Source organism: Rattus norvegicus, chromosome 9 (assembly GCF_021556685.1).
Source record: "Rattus norvegicus strain SHRSP/BbbUtx chromosome 9, alternate assembly SHRSP_T2T, whole genome shotgun sequence".
NCBI classification, from domain to species: Eukaryota; Metazoa; Chordata; class Mammalia; order Rodentia; family Muridae; genus Rattus; species Rattus norvegicus.
Genome location: NC_141542.1, coordinates 32,464,081 through 32,478,768, shown reverse-complemented (window position 1 = coordinate 32,478,768; position 14,688 = coordinate 32,464,081). Strand labels below are relative to the sequence as shown.

Sequence of the window (14,688 nt, the reverse complement as noted above, 5' to 3'; positions counted from 1 at the left end):
AATTATCCCTCCCATTCCATTGGCTTATTATCTTCCAGTAAATCCTCTGTTGTTTTGTTTTGTTTTCCTTTTGTTTTTTTTTTTTTTTTGAGGCATGGTCTCCTGACCAGGTGATTGACAGGTGTTGTTAAATGAGCTCTAAGAGAAAGGGACCATGGTATGTAAAATTCTAGACTTTGAGATGGATCATAATGGCATGTTTCCACACAGATCCATTTTTTTTCTGACCAATAGACCTCATCAAAGCACACCTCCTCACACGATATTTTTCAATCTTAAAGAGGGAAAATGTGGTGCTTCCTTTTCTCCTGTTACCAGGGAAACGGGAGGTTAAGGTACTCCAAGACTGATGTCTATTTAGCTACCTAATATTAGGACTAAAGAAATATTTCTTCTACATATTTGTTATATATAAATATGTGTGTGTGTGTGTGTGTGTGTGTGTGTGTGTGTGTGTGTGTGTATCTATTTGGGTGAGGAAAGGGGCTTAAAATATGAAAAGAAAAAGCAGTGGAATTATTCTGAAGTCCTCTTTTGGTGTTCTGGTTGACTCATGTTCCTTCTTAAGTCCAAGAAATTATAGTTTCGTGATTTATTTTAGAGTCTGTTCCTTTTCTTCCTGCCTGGGTGACTCCTACCCACCCTTCTAGGCTTATATGAATTCCAGCCACAAGCAAGAGGAGATGAATTCCACTGATGCCTGAATCCTCTGCTCTGAGACGTGTATTATAGTTGTTTATATCCTCACAAATTGTCCTGTGCTCTAGTGTCCAGGGTCCTGTAAGGCTATGACTTTTGTCATTTTTGACTCCATGCTCTTCTTTGGAAAACTGTGGGATATGAGCACATGCGTGGCTTCCTGTCATCCTTAAAGACTTTTGTGCTACCGTTGACATAGCTCCCTTGGTTGGGAGGGAATATTAGAATATTTATGATGTCCCACAGATAGATGTACAGACAGCATCAAAGGTGTTGTTCCAGAAGATCTTTACTTTTGCAAAAGGATGTATTATGACTAAAGCTGGGAGAGCAAGCACACCTGGTTGGGAAGTTCACTTGGGTTTTATTCTAATGTGGTGTGGGACCTATGGCTTACTCCATGGTTGGGAGCTTGACCTCACGGTCTGATGGGATCGGCTAATTTGTAATCATCAGGAAGGGGAAGGGTGTGATACAGAGTGAAGTTTCGGGAATATCCTGTTGTCTCGGGTTTCAGCAAACAAGCATATCCACTAGATGGAAGAGGGTTATAGCCTTTGTTCACACTGCCATCTTTGATGGAAAAGTCTGCCTCACAATTGGACACGTTAACTTGTCTGAGACTGGAGTGTACTGGAGTATATGAAGGACCATAATCTTTTTTTCGATGTTAAGTAGCCAATCTATTGTTAACACTGCATCAGCTCCTACAGTGTCTGCTTGGGCTACATGTAACACAGATAAGTTGTGAGTGTTCAATGTCAGGATCATGTTCGTGTCTTTGCTCAATGCCAGAATCCTTGACTAACAATAAATTTCAGGGCATACCAATTTCACGGTGGCCATTTGCCAGACATTTCCTCTTCCCTTGGTAATCTTGGCTTAGGTGAAAAGATTCACTTTTATTCCAGGTTTAATTACTAATAATATTCTCAGAGCATGTATTATGTACCACACAATCTTTTCTATCATCTGTCTCTATCGATATCTGTATCTATACATATCTTTATGTTCATGTATAGGTTGCTGAATGCCCACTGCAGAACTCAAGACGTTTCAGAAGTCTGGAGAAGCCAGGACGCCGATAGCAATCTAAAAAATACGAAACAGTAACTGAGCATAACAGTTGGGAATCAGCTGTTATTATAGGTCAGGCTTCTGCAGCTCACAGGCTGGACATGAAACTGCATGACTGGATTTAACTTCAGAGCTGTCAGAACCAGGTCCAGGTGAAGGAATGAGCAGACAGATGGGTCACCTGCTGGTCTAGACAGGCAAACAGATGGATGGGCTGTCTGAACAGTGAGGGCAGAGCTAAGCTGAAGCCCTGGGGGCAATTGGGAGTCCTCTAACTATTGGTCCTTGACATGTGTGGTCACATGACCGGTGGGTGGGGCCAAGTGCACACAGTTCTGTGTGTCCCCTCTTAATGGAGTCTAGGTGAGAGAGTTGCATCCTTTCGTTGGTCTGGTTCGTCTGGCAAGTTCTTGGACCTAGTTTCCTTAATATGATTTTAATATGTTTTTCTGACCCAACAGTCTCAGTTCACCTCAGTAAATTTGTAGCATATGGTGGTTTGAAGCAGAATGGTGCCCATAGGTTCATGTATTTGAATACTTGGTCTCCAGTTAGTAGAACTGTTTGGGAAGGATTAGGAGGTGTGGTCTTGTTGGAGAATGTGTATCACTGGCAGTGGGCTTTAAGGTTTCAAAAGATTCATGCCATTCCAAACATGCTCTTTGCCTTCTACTTGTGGATCCAGATGTGAGCTCTCAGCTGGTTTTGTGATGCACATCCTTCTTCTGCTATCATGGATTAGCCTTCTGCAACCACAGGTCCTAGGTAAACTGTTCCTTTCGTAAGTCACCTCAATCTTGCATGGTATTATATCAGAAATAAAAAGTAACTAAGGCATAGGGTAGCACCCTTTCAACTCCCAGAAATAAGCCATTTGTCAGTGTATACAGTGTGAGTGATGGCAGATAGATACCTCTTCAGATATCCACCCAGGGATAGTTGTGTATGTCAAAAGGGAGTAGGAATTTGCTTGTAAAATGGAATCTCTTGAGGAAAGGCATTGTCTGAAAAATGAGTATTTTATAAAATGTGACGTAAATTTGGGCAGAGCACAGGCTTAGCAGATACATTGCACATCTGTAGTCTGTTAGTAACTGAAATAACAACCTTTAAATCTACCATTTATACTTAACAAATGTATCTTATAGTCTTTATGTAATTATGACTTTCATGTAATAACCAAATGGATACATTAGAAGCTTCTGCTTTTCTTTCTTTCTTCCTTTCCTTTTTACTTTCTGAGAATAAGAATCATCCTTTATTTTATCTCATTTCAAATAACCTAAGGTTTGATTTTTATTGCATTTATGCCAAGAGTTAAACAGATGGTTTCTAAATTTTGCCTGAGATTCCCCTTAGCCCCTTCCCTGGGCTCTCTGGAGTGGTCTTGGTCTCTGCTGGGCTCCAGCCCTTCTGGTGATTATCTTGGAATTCTCCCAAGTGGAGCTTTCTAAATTTAGAGCCTCAGGACTGGACTAACCACGGATGAGCACCAAAAATCCCAACGGTACCGGTGCAAAGCCCTTTCTGGGAGTTCTAACAAAAATGGTCTTTTAGCAGAAAGATGTTTGAAAACAGAGTGTTTCTTTTATTTCTTTTATCTTGTCCAGGAATACTACTTTATACCTTCCACATCACTCTGGGATTTGAGAAACTAAAAGTATTCAATTAAAATACTTGTTTTCACATGTACACAGTTACACACTACACCGTTAGCTATTTTCCAGTAGAAACAAACTTTCAGTTCTACATTACATAATGTGATATAAAATGTCGCCACAATAGTCTAATAGCAACATTTAGGTCTAAAAACTTGTTCTTTTTTTTTTTTTAATTCTCTAAAGGAGATCAGAAACTTCACTATAACCAAGTTCAAACTTCAAGGTCAGAAACATACCATGTGCTAGAACAGGGAGATGTGGTAATTATTGTTTTCTCATTGCTGTGACAAAATATTAGACTAAAGCAACTTCAGTGAGGAAGGATTTATTCCGGATGAGGTTTGAAGGGATCAGCCCATCCATGGCAGGAAAAGTGTGGTAGCAGAAACTGTGGCTGGTCACATCCTCTCTGCAGTCAGGAAGCAGGGAAAGATGAATTCTGGAGCTCAGCTGGCTTCCTTTCTCCTCTCTTTTTTATTAGTTCTGAAAATCCAGTCCAAGGGATGACACCCACATCGGCGACCTGTCTTTCTTCCTCAGTTAAACCCCTGTGGAAGTTCTGTCACAGTCAGGAACAGGGGAGTGTCTCCTTGGTAATTCCGTCAGATAGACAGTGAAGATGGACGGCCAGAGTGGTTCCCATTGGAAGTTATCCCTTCTGATTTAGAGCATTAATCCTGACTATTGGTCATCACCTCCTTTGGTCTAGTAGAAAAATTTTTATTATCTGTTACGCTATAGCAATGGTGAACTAAAACAACAGCAAAAAAAAAAAAAAAAAAGGAAGGAGTGTTTGGTGAGTTTTTTAATTCTTTCAAATATTTCTATAAATAGTTACCTTAGGAGAAACAAGTCACCTGGGGAAGTCAACTTTAAGCTTATAATCAGAGGATCCTGCTAACTTGTTGCAGTGTCTGTTTGTTTATTAAGGGTCCATGCTGACTAGGTCTTCTATGCCTTTCAGGATCAGGAAGAAACCGGTCTAGAGCCTGTCTCTGATCACTGATTTCTAGAATAGGTCATCAGCATCCTGTTTCAGTTTGCCATGGCTGTGGGCTTCTGGGTGAGCCTCAGATGCAGTGCCCAGTCAGTGACTAACAACTTCGTAGTTGAGGCAGAATCTCTGGGAGCCTGAATGGCAGACAAGACCCTTCGGTGTAAGTCATTTCCAGCCACAGTCTAGCTTTGCCTTTCCCTTGTCTCACGCTTTTAACGTTTTGATAAAGTCAGCTGACACGTGGAGTTGATGCTCGGGAAGGCATGATCTAGGTGGTATGTCCTTAAGGCAGCCCAGTGCGGAAAAGGAGACAGAACACGCACATGGCAGAGACCGGATGCTGAGAGGGCCAGTCCAGGAACAATGGTTCCAGGGACAGTGGGGCACCCCCATCTCCTCCTGCTTCTCCCAGCCACTCTCTCTTCCTCCAAATCTCCAGTTACTGTAACCTGTCATACATACCGCAGCAGGTCCAATACCTTTTCCTTTTTGCTACCGCCTCCCCGCCCCCACTGCAGGCTTTCTATAGACAGGCGTTCTTCTCTTATTCCATAGGATCCAAGGGCTTTCCTTCCCTCATGCTCTTTTCCCTTCAGTACATCTTAGAAGTCCCCCCCCCAACACACACACTCTCAGGTTGATGTAGATCTCTCTAAGCTCTCTGTGTTTTCTTGTTCCGTGTAAACTGTTGAGATGCCAGAAATTGCATTTGGTCCATTCGGTTATGAAAAATGGCTGACCTATTATCGAATCCCCAAAGCCAGTCCTCACTATCAAAGTTCTCAGCCAACCTAACTCATTTCTAATGGAAAAAAAACCGTGTCTTTATTATTTTCCAGTTCATATAGGTGGCCATGACCCACATCTCACGTGAAGTTTAATTCCTTGAATAACATAGGAAGACATCCGTGGGAGTAGATGGGTGGTTCTTGAGCTAGGCGGGTTTACAAACAGGCAGAAAGTCACCCATCTGCTATCAGGATTTTTTTCAGTGCTTTACTTCAATTCCTAGGGATTTTCCCCTTAGGTACCATATGTTACCTATTTGCCATTTCTGTTTGGTACCCAGGAGATGTTTGTACCACAGGGAAAATGGAGCTGCCTGATCAACCGGATGCCTGAGAGGGAGGCTCTCTCTCTATGATAAGGAAATGGCTACTGTGGGGTGGGCATGGGAGGGTGGGGTAGGCTGGGAGGACTCAACTTTTGAGATCTCCTTTGGAAAAGAGAACATGTAGAAACCAAGTGTCAGGAAACAGATTTCCCCGACACATCTGCTGGCATGTGCTCTCTGAGGAAGTAACATGACCATTGCAGCAGACATTCTAAATAAGAATATTTCTCCCCTGGTCATGGAGTCTATCATTTTCTTAATAAAATGTATTTTACAGGGTTATTAAAATAGCACACCAAGCCTCATGCATCTGACCTGGATATAGGAGGGGTAAGGGCAGTGAAGACCACACAGAATTTATGTCACCTGTAAACTCGGGGGCTGGAGTACAACTTGTCCTTTTGGGCAAACCCAATAATAGCTCATTCTCCTCTTGCCCTGTGCACAGGAGTAAACTTTTTCTGTACCAGGCCTTGTATTTTAGATTTTTATGGACCATAAAATGTCTGCTGTGGCCTTCTCCGACCTGCCATTGTAGTGGAAAACTAGCTACAGATGAGTGTTGATGTTTATATTGGAAGGCAAAACTTTATAGAATAAAGCAGTGAGCTGGATCTGGCCTGTTGTCATGGTTAATGAACCACGTCCTTATCTGCGGCTTCATAAGAGAGAAACATGACATTGAGAAAGGGAGGGAGGGAGGGAGGGAGGGAGGGAGGGAGGGAGAGAGAGAGAGAGGGAGGGAGGGAGGGAGAGAGGGAGGGAGGGAGGGAGGAAGGTAGGTATAGGTAAGTGGGTAGATAGATAGATGGATGGATGGATGGATGGATAGATGGATGGATGGATGGATGGACGGACAGACGGACGGACAGACAGATGGAGGGTAGATAGATTGATAGACAGACATAGGTAGGTAGGCATGTAGGTAGGTGGGTGGGTAGGTACATAAGCTGAGCCAGTGACCTCCTAGGCACCACTGCTTAGAGGAAGCTAACACCTTTGTACTTATAAAAAATGATAAAATGGTAAGATGGCTTACACAGGGTACTTGCTCCTGACCGCAAGCCTAAAGACCCGAGTCTTATGCCCAGCACCCCAATACAGAAATTAGAATGAGATTTTAAAATGGAGAAAATGTCTGGATTAAGATTGGTCAGACTCAGCGAAGGCACGGCCTGGTTTGATGGCTCAGCATAGGAACTAAAAGTCCTTCCTTACACATCGATGGTAATCTGAGCTGGGTGAGTGATGTTTGCTGACGACACGGGGATTGCTGCCCAATCATGATTTTCACCCTTTAGGTTTGTTTACCTCTGTTTTTAAAGAGGAGTGGTAATTTTAAAATTAGTATAGTAATAAGAGCAGCTTAAAAATGAGAATATTTAATAAACAAAGTACAAGAAAAGCATTTGCTTATTTACTGATTTACTGTACTAGGAATTCAATTGCCTTTGACGTGTAGGTCAATGCTCTCCCACTGAGGGATATCCATGCTTCCCTTCATTTTCTTTTAATCTGTCACTGTGTTTTGTTTTGTCTTTCCTTAAACTGTGGTCCCCAGACCAGCAGTGTAGCACCATTGGAGAATTTCCCAGAACTGTCAATTCTTAGGTCCACAATATGCAAGGTTTTTGTTAAATTCTATCTCACTTGAACATTCCCCTCATTCTGCCTCAGAATTGTTTCTAAATCTTTCCCATTACATGCACACAAAGCTACTGCTTTTTCAAACGGGTCTTCTCTTCCACCGTTTCAAACTGCAGCCCATTGGTCCATTCATTTATCCCACCAGTAATAACATACAGAATGCTTCCCATGAACAAGCCATTGTGTTAGATAATCAGTACACTAATGGGTGAGATTCAGAAGGAAATGAAATGTTATTGTACCCAGAACCCCAGTGTAAAAATATGAGATAAATCAATTCCTGTATCAAACCTATGAAGATGACATGGCATGGCGCCGAATCGGGGAAAGAACTGGGGTAGCCGGGGAAAGGTTCTCTGAGGGCTGTTTTACCTGTGGCTTGAAGGATGAGTGGGAGACTGCTTTCCAAACAGTTGTAAAGGGCAGAGGGAATCATAAGGATGGTGTAACATTTGCTGAGCTCTTGCTGTCTGGCAGCATTGATTCTGAGAGATTTACGCTTATGTTTACCACCCTGACGGCAACCCTATAAGGCAGATACAATCAACATTCCAGGTTTATATTATGGAAGCCAGCTCGGTCAGGCAAACAGGCTCAGTACTGGAACAAAGGTCACACTGTCTCCAAGATCCAGTGTGGGGTGCGAGAAGAGGGACACACAGACTGTATTTGCCAGAGGGAAATCACTGGCGTTATCTTTCTGCCCCAAGACATGCTCCTCAGACGCCAACCGGGCATCGCAGAACTCGATTCAGTTCCGATACTGTGGGAGAACGCTGCTAATTAAGGTCGAAGCCTGCCATGACCAGATAGCTTCTCTGAGCTTGATGCAAAATGGATGTTCTTTACCAGGAGGGCTTCCCCCTCTCTGACCTTGTCTGGGGAGCCTGAACCCCCACACACTCTGCCTGGGGAAGGTCAAGTAGTCCTTGGTAGACATAAAAGTTCAACTTCCTCTTTCTCCCAGCAAGTACCCAGAATTCCTGCCATGCCTCTCCGTGCCAATGAGGCATTCACAGAACTTTAAACATTGGCCAGTGATTTTCATTTACTCCAAAAATTCCCCAAGATCCATATATACCCATGGCTTGCCCCAAATAAAGTATATGCATACAAAACCACGCCAATAAAGGTATGTGCTCAAGCTAAGATCGTCTTAAGAGAGCTGTTCCATTGAAGATCATTGGGGAAAGCCTTCCTCTACAAGAAATGTAACACTAAGATTCCCAGAGAAGGCCATCTTTCCTATCCACACCGTTCCCCATCCCTCTGAAATTCCCAGCATTGTCTAGATACAGAGAGAGAGAGAGAGAGAGAGAGAGAGAGAGAGAGAGAGAGAGAGAGAGAGAGAGAAAGAGAGAGAGAGAGACACAGAGGGACGGAGGGAGGCAGGGAGGGAGAGAGAGAAGGAAGGAGGGAGGGAAAGAGGGAGGAAGGGAGGGAGAGAGAGAAGGAAGGAGGGAGGGAGGGAGGAAGGGAGGGAGGGAGGGAGGGAGGGAGGGAGGGAGGGAGGGAGGGAGCAGAGATCCCCCACTACACAAACCACAGATACTTGCTCCTTAAATTTAATGTAGACCCTGAAAGTTCAGGACTTAACCCCACAGTGCCACCTGTTTTAACTAACCGGGAAAAGAAGTAGGTCCCACGCCGTTCATACTCTATCTTAGCTGCAAATTGGGGAGTTCTACAACCATCCTCAAGCTCCAGTGATTTGTCCTAATAACTCACAGAAATTCAGAGAAATGCTTTTGTCTGGCTACATGTCTGCCTCGCCTGAGCCCCGCTGACTGTTTCCCTCAAACATGAAACAGTGAGGTCTGGGACAGATGCTGTGGTTCTCAATCTCCTGTTGTACCCAGACACAGGACAGGCTGGGCTTAGGGAAGGGGTTAAGACACAGTGGGGATGGGGAGATGGCTCAGCAGGTAAAATGCCCAGTGCTTGAGTATGATGATCGAAGCGGGCTTCCCAGCACCCACACAAGAACTCTGGCATGGGCACACATGCCTGACTGTAACTCCAGTGCTGGGGCTGCAGTGGAGACAGATGGATCTAGGGCTCCTCTCCTCATGCTAAGCTCCAGGTTTAGTGAGAGACTCCAAAAATACATTGGAGAGCAGTATAGAAAGACACCTAACATCAGTGTCTGGCCACCATATGTGTGTGCACAGACAAGCAGATGGGTACATGTAAATACACACACACACACACACACACACACACACACAGAGAGAGAGAGAGAGAGAGAGAGAGAGAGAGAGAGAAAGAGAGAGAGAGAGAGAGGTGCACAGAGACAGATGGACACACACAGAGAGAGAGAGACAGAGAGACAGAGAGAGAGAGAGGTGCACAGAGACAGATACACACACACACACACACACACACACACACACACACAGAGCACCTGATGCTTTTCTGAGGGAAAAGAACCTCTTACCATGACCTCTGACAGCAACTGATTTTTTATTTTTTTGGTTTGAGACAGGATCTCCCTATGTAGCACCACATGGCTTGGAACTTAATATGTAGACCCGGTTGGCCTCAAAGACACAGCCACCTGCTTCTGTCTCCTGGGCAATGGGATTTAAAGACCTGTGTCCTCTATCCTGGTCCACTGATGTTTTAAATCAACTTTTGTGACTGCTGCAGATAACTGAGAAAATCAATTTAAAGGGGTAAAGACTTCTTTTTAGCTCAGGATTCCTTAGAATTTGTCCATGGTTGGCTGGTTCATTGTCTCTGGTCCTGTGGGGGAAAACACACAGAAAGGGACCTGAGGATCCATTTGGGTAGATCGATCATGGTGACTTAGTAAATAAGCGCTGTCAAGACCAGATTGAAAGCAGCACTATTTTGAGTAATTTTCAAGAAATGCACATTTTCCTTGAAATATTCACCATTAAGTTGTGTGATTTAACTGAAATTTTAAGACCATGCTTAAGGCAGTGTAAAGACTGACCTCTGGTCTGTCTTTAGGTGTCTTGATGTATTCACCTTAGGAAGGTTTGACACGATTGTGTTGAAAAGGTATGCTTTTCATTCCGGAGAGAAGAGTAGCCCTGTCTTAGGTCTTCTATAATAAATAGATTGAATACAAAGGTAAAAGAGCTGTGCATGGTGGTATGTGCCATCAATGGAAGCAATCAGAAGGACCAGACTGGAGGATCATGAGTTCAAGGCCAGGTAGATTTATAGTGAGATCTGCTTTCCAATTACCAAATCGAAAACAGGTCATTTTTTTATATCATATGGTGTGTATTTGTGTGTGTGTGTGTGTGTGTGTGTGTGTGTGTGTGTTTCTTTTAAAATTAAATTTTTGGTTAGCGTACAAAGAAATTGTAATGTTTTCGTACATAAATACCTCTCCATATAATTCGTTCTTATTCGAATTTTTGCTACCCTTATCCATCTGACCTCTGCTCATGCTGACCCCTTACTCTGCATTAATTATATTCCATTACCCTCCCTTGTTCTCTCCCTCCACATCTATGTTCCCTCTCCTAGTCCTATCTCATGTTATATCATATACATGTACTTAGATACACTTAAATGTAGATTTTGCGCATAAGAGAAAATAAGTCATCTATTTCTTTCCCAGTCTGTATTATTCTGCATAGTACAATGGTATCCAATGATTTAAAAAGACTTGCCTATTTTTATTTTATGTGTGTGTTTGCTTGCATGCATGTATATGTGCTACGTGACTGCCTAGTGGCAGAAGAGGATGCTGAATCTGCCTGGAATTGAAGCCATGGCGGTTGTGAGTGCTGAGAACCAAACCTGGGCCCTCTTCAAGAACAAGGAGTTCTCTTAGCTGCTAAGCCATCTTACCAACAACTCCAATGATTTCCACTTGTATCCATTTTCCAGCGAATTCCATTTCATTCCTCTTTACACCTGAATAAGATTCCGCTATGTGTACGTACCACATTCTTTATTCTAGGAATAACCGCCTAGGCCGTTTCTGTATCATGACCGTTGTGAGCAGAGCAACAACAAACACAGACATCTGAGTGTCTCTGTGGTGTTCTGGCTTAGAGTTCCTTGGGAATGTACCCAGGAGTCACGTGGCTGCATCGGATAGTTGTTTCTGTTTTAGTTTCATCAGGACTTTCAATACTGATCTCTTCAGTGTCTACACCAGTAAACTGTCCCACCCACCAGCAGTGTGCAGGAGCTCTGTTTACTCTGTCTATACGCAAGATTTGTTCTCATTTGCTTGCCTGATAATAGCCATTCTTACTGGAGTGAGGTGGAATCTGAAAGTTGTGTGTGCACGCGTGTGTGCATGTGTATGTGTGTTATATGGATATGTGAGTGCATAAGGAGAGAAGATGATGTTTATCTTCCACAGTTGGACTTACTTTGCAATATGATGATCTCCAGAACTTAAAAAAGAAGTTAATTTTTAGCCTTGCAGTGTTTTCCCTGCATGTATGTGCACCATGGCATGCAGTGCCTATGGAGGCCAAAAGAGGGCAGCAGAATTCCTGGACCATTCTGTACATCTGCTTATGGAGGCCAGAGGATGTCTTCTGCAATTGCTTTTCCCGCCTTAATTTTTGAGACAGGGTATCTCAGCTAACCTGGAGCTCACTGATTCAGCTAGGGTGGCTGGCCTGCAAGCCCCACGGACCCTCCATCTCTGCTTTCCTAATGCTTGACATTGAGTTTCACCTACCTTTTCCCTCAGGTGCCGGAGATCTGAATGTAGGTCCCCATGTTTGCATGGCGAATCTTTACCGACTGAGCCATCTGCCAGCCCCTTTAAGAAAATGTTGCTTGCATCCTCCAGTGGCTAAGCATGTTCAGGACTTTTTGGAAACATTTAATTTACTGGCCAGTTTTCTTTCCTCTTGCACTGCTATTTCTTTAAATGCAATGAGGATTTTGACAAAGAAGGATGAGGCAAGGAAAACCTGAATCCTTTCCCACACAGGGACCCTCAGCCATTCTGTAGCCACAGGACTATTACAACCAGGTTGGATGCCAGTCCATCTTGTCAGATAAAAGCAGCAAGATCAATACATCACAGCAGTACTTTTCTCATTGGTGAGCTTACCCAGCATTGACGAGCCTGCAGCGCGAACCCAGCTTCTGGTCTCTCGAGCGCATCTCTTCGTTAATCTTTAAAATCTCTTTACAGGTAAAGACAAGATTCAAGTGTCTGAAAATGACTTGAAGAAGCTCCTTCTAATTAAGTGGTGTATTCTGGAATCCATCCGCTTGAGAGCCCCTGGGGTCATTACTAGGAAGGTAGTGAAGCCAGTTAAAATTCTGGTAAGTACTGGTTTTGTTCGAAAATAATGAGCTTTCTAGAGAAAGCATGTGCATTGTTCAGACATTTTCTAGATTGATATGGTTTTGATTTCTTCATTTTATTAGAACTGAATATAAATTATATATTCGTAAATATACATACATTTGTATATATATTTGTCATATATAGCATGCTTTGAAATGTGTGCACATTTTAATAAAGGCTAAATAAAGTCATTAATCTGTGTATTGTTTCACACACATAATTCTCGCGTGAAAATACTTGTGCACTCTATCAGCAGTTGCTACACTATTTCTAAGTTTAGGGACGACACGGTGTGCCCTAGCTCTTTAACCTATTCTACTGTTGAAATGGAATTTTGTATCATTTTCCGGGATTCCTCAAGTCGCCACTTACCTCCCAGCTCTCAGTAACGTCTACAAACTCTACTTCTGGGAGCTGAAGTTTTGCGTTTGAGATCATCAGGTTCTTGGCTCGCTGTGCCCGGCTTATCTGTCCTCGTGCTTCTTCCACACTGCTGCAGAATTTCTATCTTTCAGAAGGCTGGAGGGTATCTCACAGTGCACATTTGTATTAGATTCTCCCCTTCTATCTGGAGACAGACACACTTGGCTCTGTGTCACCATCCCTGGAAAGCATGCGGCAGTAAACAAGAAGGTGCAGTCATCTTCTGGACATGTTAATTCCACGTCCTTTGGCCATACGCTCAGCCGGATAGCTTGATCCCGCAGGAAATCGACTATTCGACTTCTGAGGAGCCTCCCGTGTTATTTTCTTTTTTTTTTTTTTTTTTTTTATTAACTTGAGTATTTCTTATATACATTTCGAGTGTTATTCCCTTTCCCGGTTTCCGGGCAAACATCCCCCTCCCCCCTCCCCTTCCTTATGGGTGTTCCCCTCCCAACCCTCCCCCCATTGCCGCCCTCCCCCCATAGACTAGTTCACTGTGGGTTCAGTCTTAGCAGGACCCAGGGCTTCCCCTTCCACTGGTGCTCTTACTAGGATATTCATTGCTACCTATGGGGTCAGAGTCCAGGGTCAGTCCATGTATAGTCTTTAGGTAGTGGCTTAGTCCCTGGAAGCTCTGGTTGCTTGGCATTGTTGTACTTTTGGGGTCTCGAGCCCCTTCAAGCTCTTCCAGTTCTTTCTCTGATTCCTTCAATAGGGGACCTATTCTCAGTTCAGTGGTTTGCTGCTGGCATTCGCCTCTGTATTTGCTGTATTCTGGCTGTGTCTCTCAGGAGCGATCTACATCCGGCTCCTGTCGGTCTGCACTTCTTTGCTTCATCCATCTAGTCCAATTGGGTGGCTGTATATGTATGGGCCAAATGTGGGACAGGCTCTGAATGGGTGTTCCTTCAGTCTCTGTTTTAATCTTTGCCTCTCCCTTCCCTGCCAAGGGTATTCTTTTTCCTCATTTAAAGAAGGAGTGAAGCATTCACATTTTGATCATCCGTCTTGAGTTTCGTTTGTTCTAGGGATCTAGGGTAATTCAAGCATTTGGGCTAATAGCCACTTATCAATGAGTGCATACCATGTATGTCTTTCTGTGATTGGGTTAGCTCACTCAGGATGATATTTTCCAGTTCCAACCATTTGCCTACGAATTTCATAAACTCGTTGTTTTTGATAGCTGAGTAATATTCCATTGTGTAGATGTACCACATTTTCTGTATCCATTCCTCTGTTGAAGGGCATCTGGGTTCTTTCCAGCTTCTGGCTATTATAAATAAGGCTGCGATGAACATAGTGGAGCACGTGTCTCTTTTATATGTTGAGGCATCTTTTGGGTATATGCCCAAGAGAGGTATAGCTGGATCATCAGGCAGTTCAATGTCCAATTTTCTGAGGAACCTCCAGACTGATTTCCAGAATGGTTTTACCAGTCTGCAATCCCACCAACAATGGAGGAGTGTTCCTCTTTCTCCACATCCTCGCCAGCATCTGCTGTCACCTGAGTTTTTGATCTTAGCCAATCGCACTGGTGTGAGGTGAAATCTCAGGGTTGTTTTGATTTGCATTTCCCTTATGACTAAAGATGTTGAACATTTCTTTAGGTGTTTCTCAGCCATTCGGCATTCCTCAGCTGTGAATTCTTTGTTTAGCTCTGAACCCCATTTTTTAATAGGGTTATTTGTTTCCCTGCGGTCTAACTTCTTGAGTTCTTTGTATATTTTGGAAATAAGGCCTCTATCTGTTGTAGGATTGGTAA

At 43.4% G+C, this 14,688-nt stretch overlaps 1 protein-coding gene and 1 long non-coding RNA gene across 7 annotated transcripts in view; one reads left to right on the top strand and one right to left on the bottom strand.

Moving 5' to 3' along the window:
- Positions 1–14,688, top strand: part of Cyp39a1 (cytochrome P450, family 39, subfamily a, polypeptide 1) — an 82,045-nt gene that overhangs the window by 39,395 nt on the left and 27,962 nt on the right. For all 6 annotated transcript variants that reach the window (NM_001432635.1, NM_001432633.1, XM_087565114.1 and 3 more), the window contains 1 exon segment: positions 12,342–12,475. In NM_001432635.1, coding sequence (NP_001419564.1) covers positions 12,342–12,475 — 134 coding nt within the window.
- Positions 9,640–13,104, bottom strand: LOC120094639 (uncharacterized). Its single transcript, XR_015629030.1, has 3 exons — positions 12,873–13,104; positions 12,258–12,443; positions 9,640–9,940 (listed from the first exon to the last, which is right to left on the bottom strand). It is a non-coding gene; the product is annotated as an uncharacterized LOC120094639 (long non-coding RNA).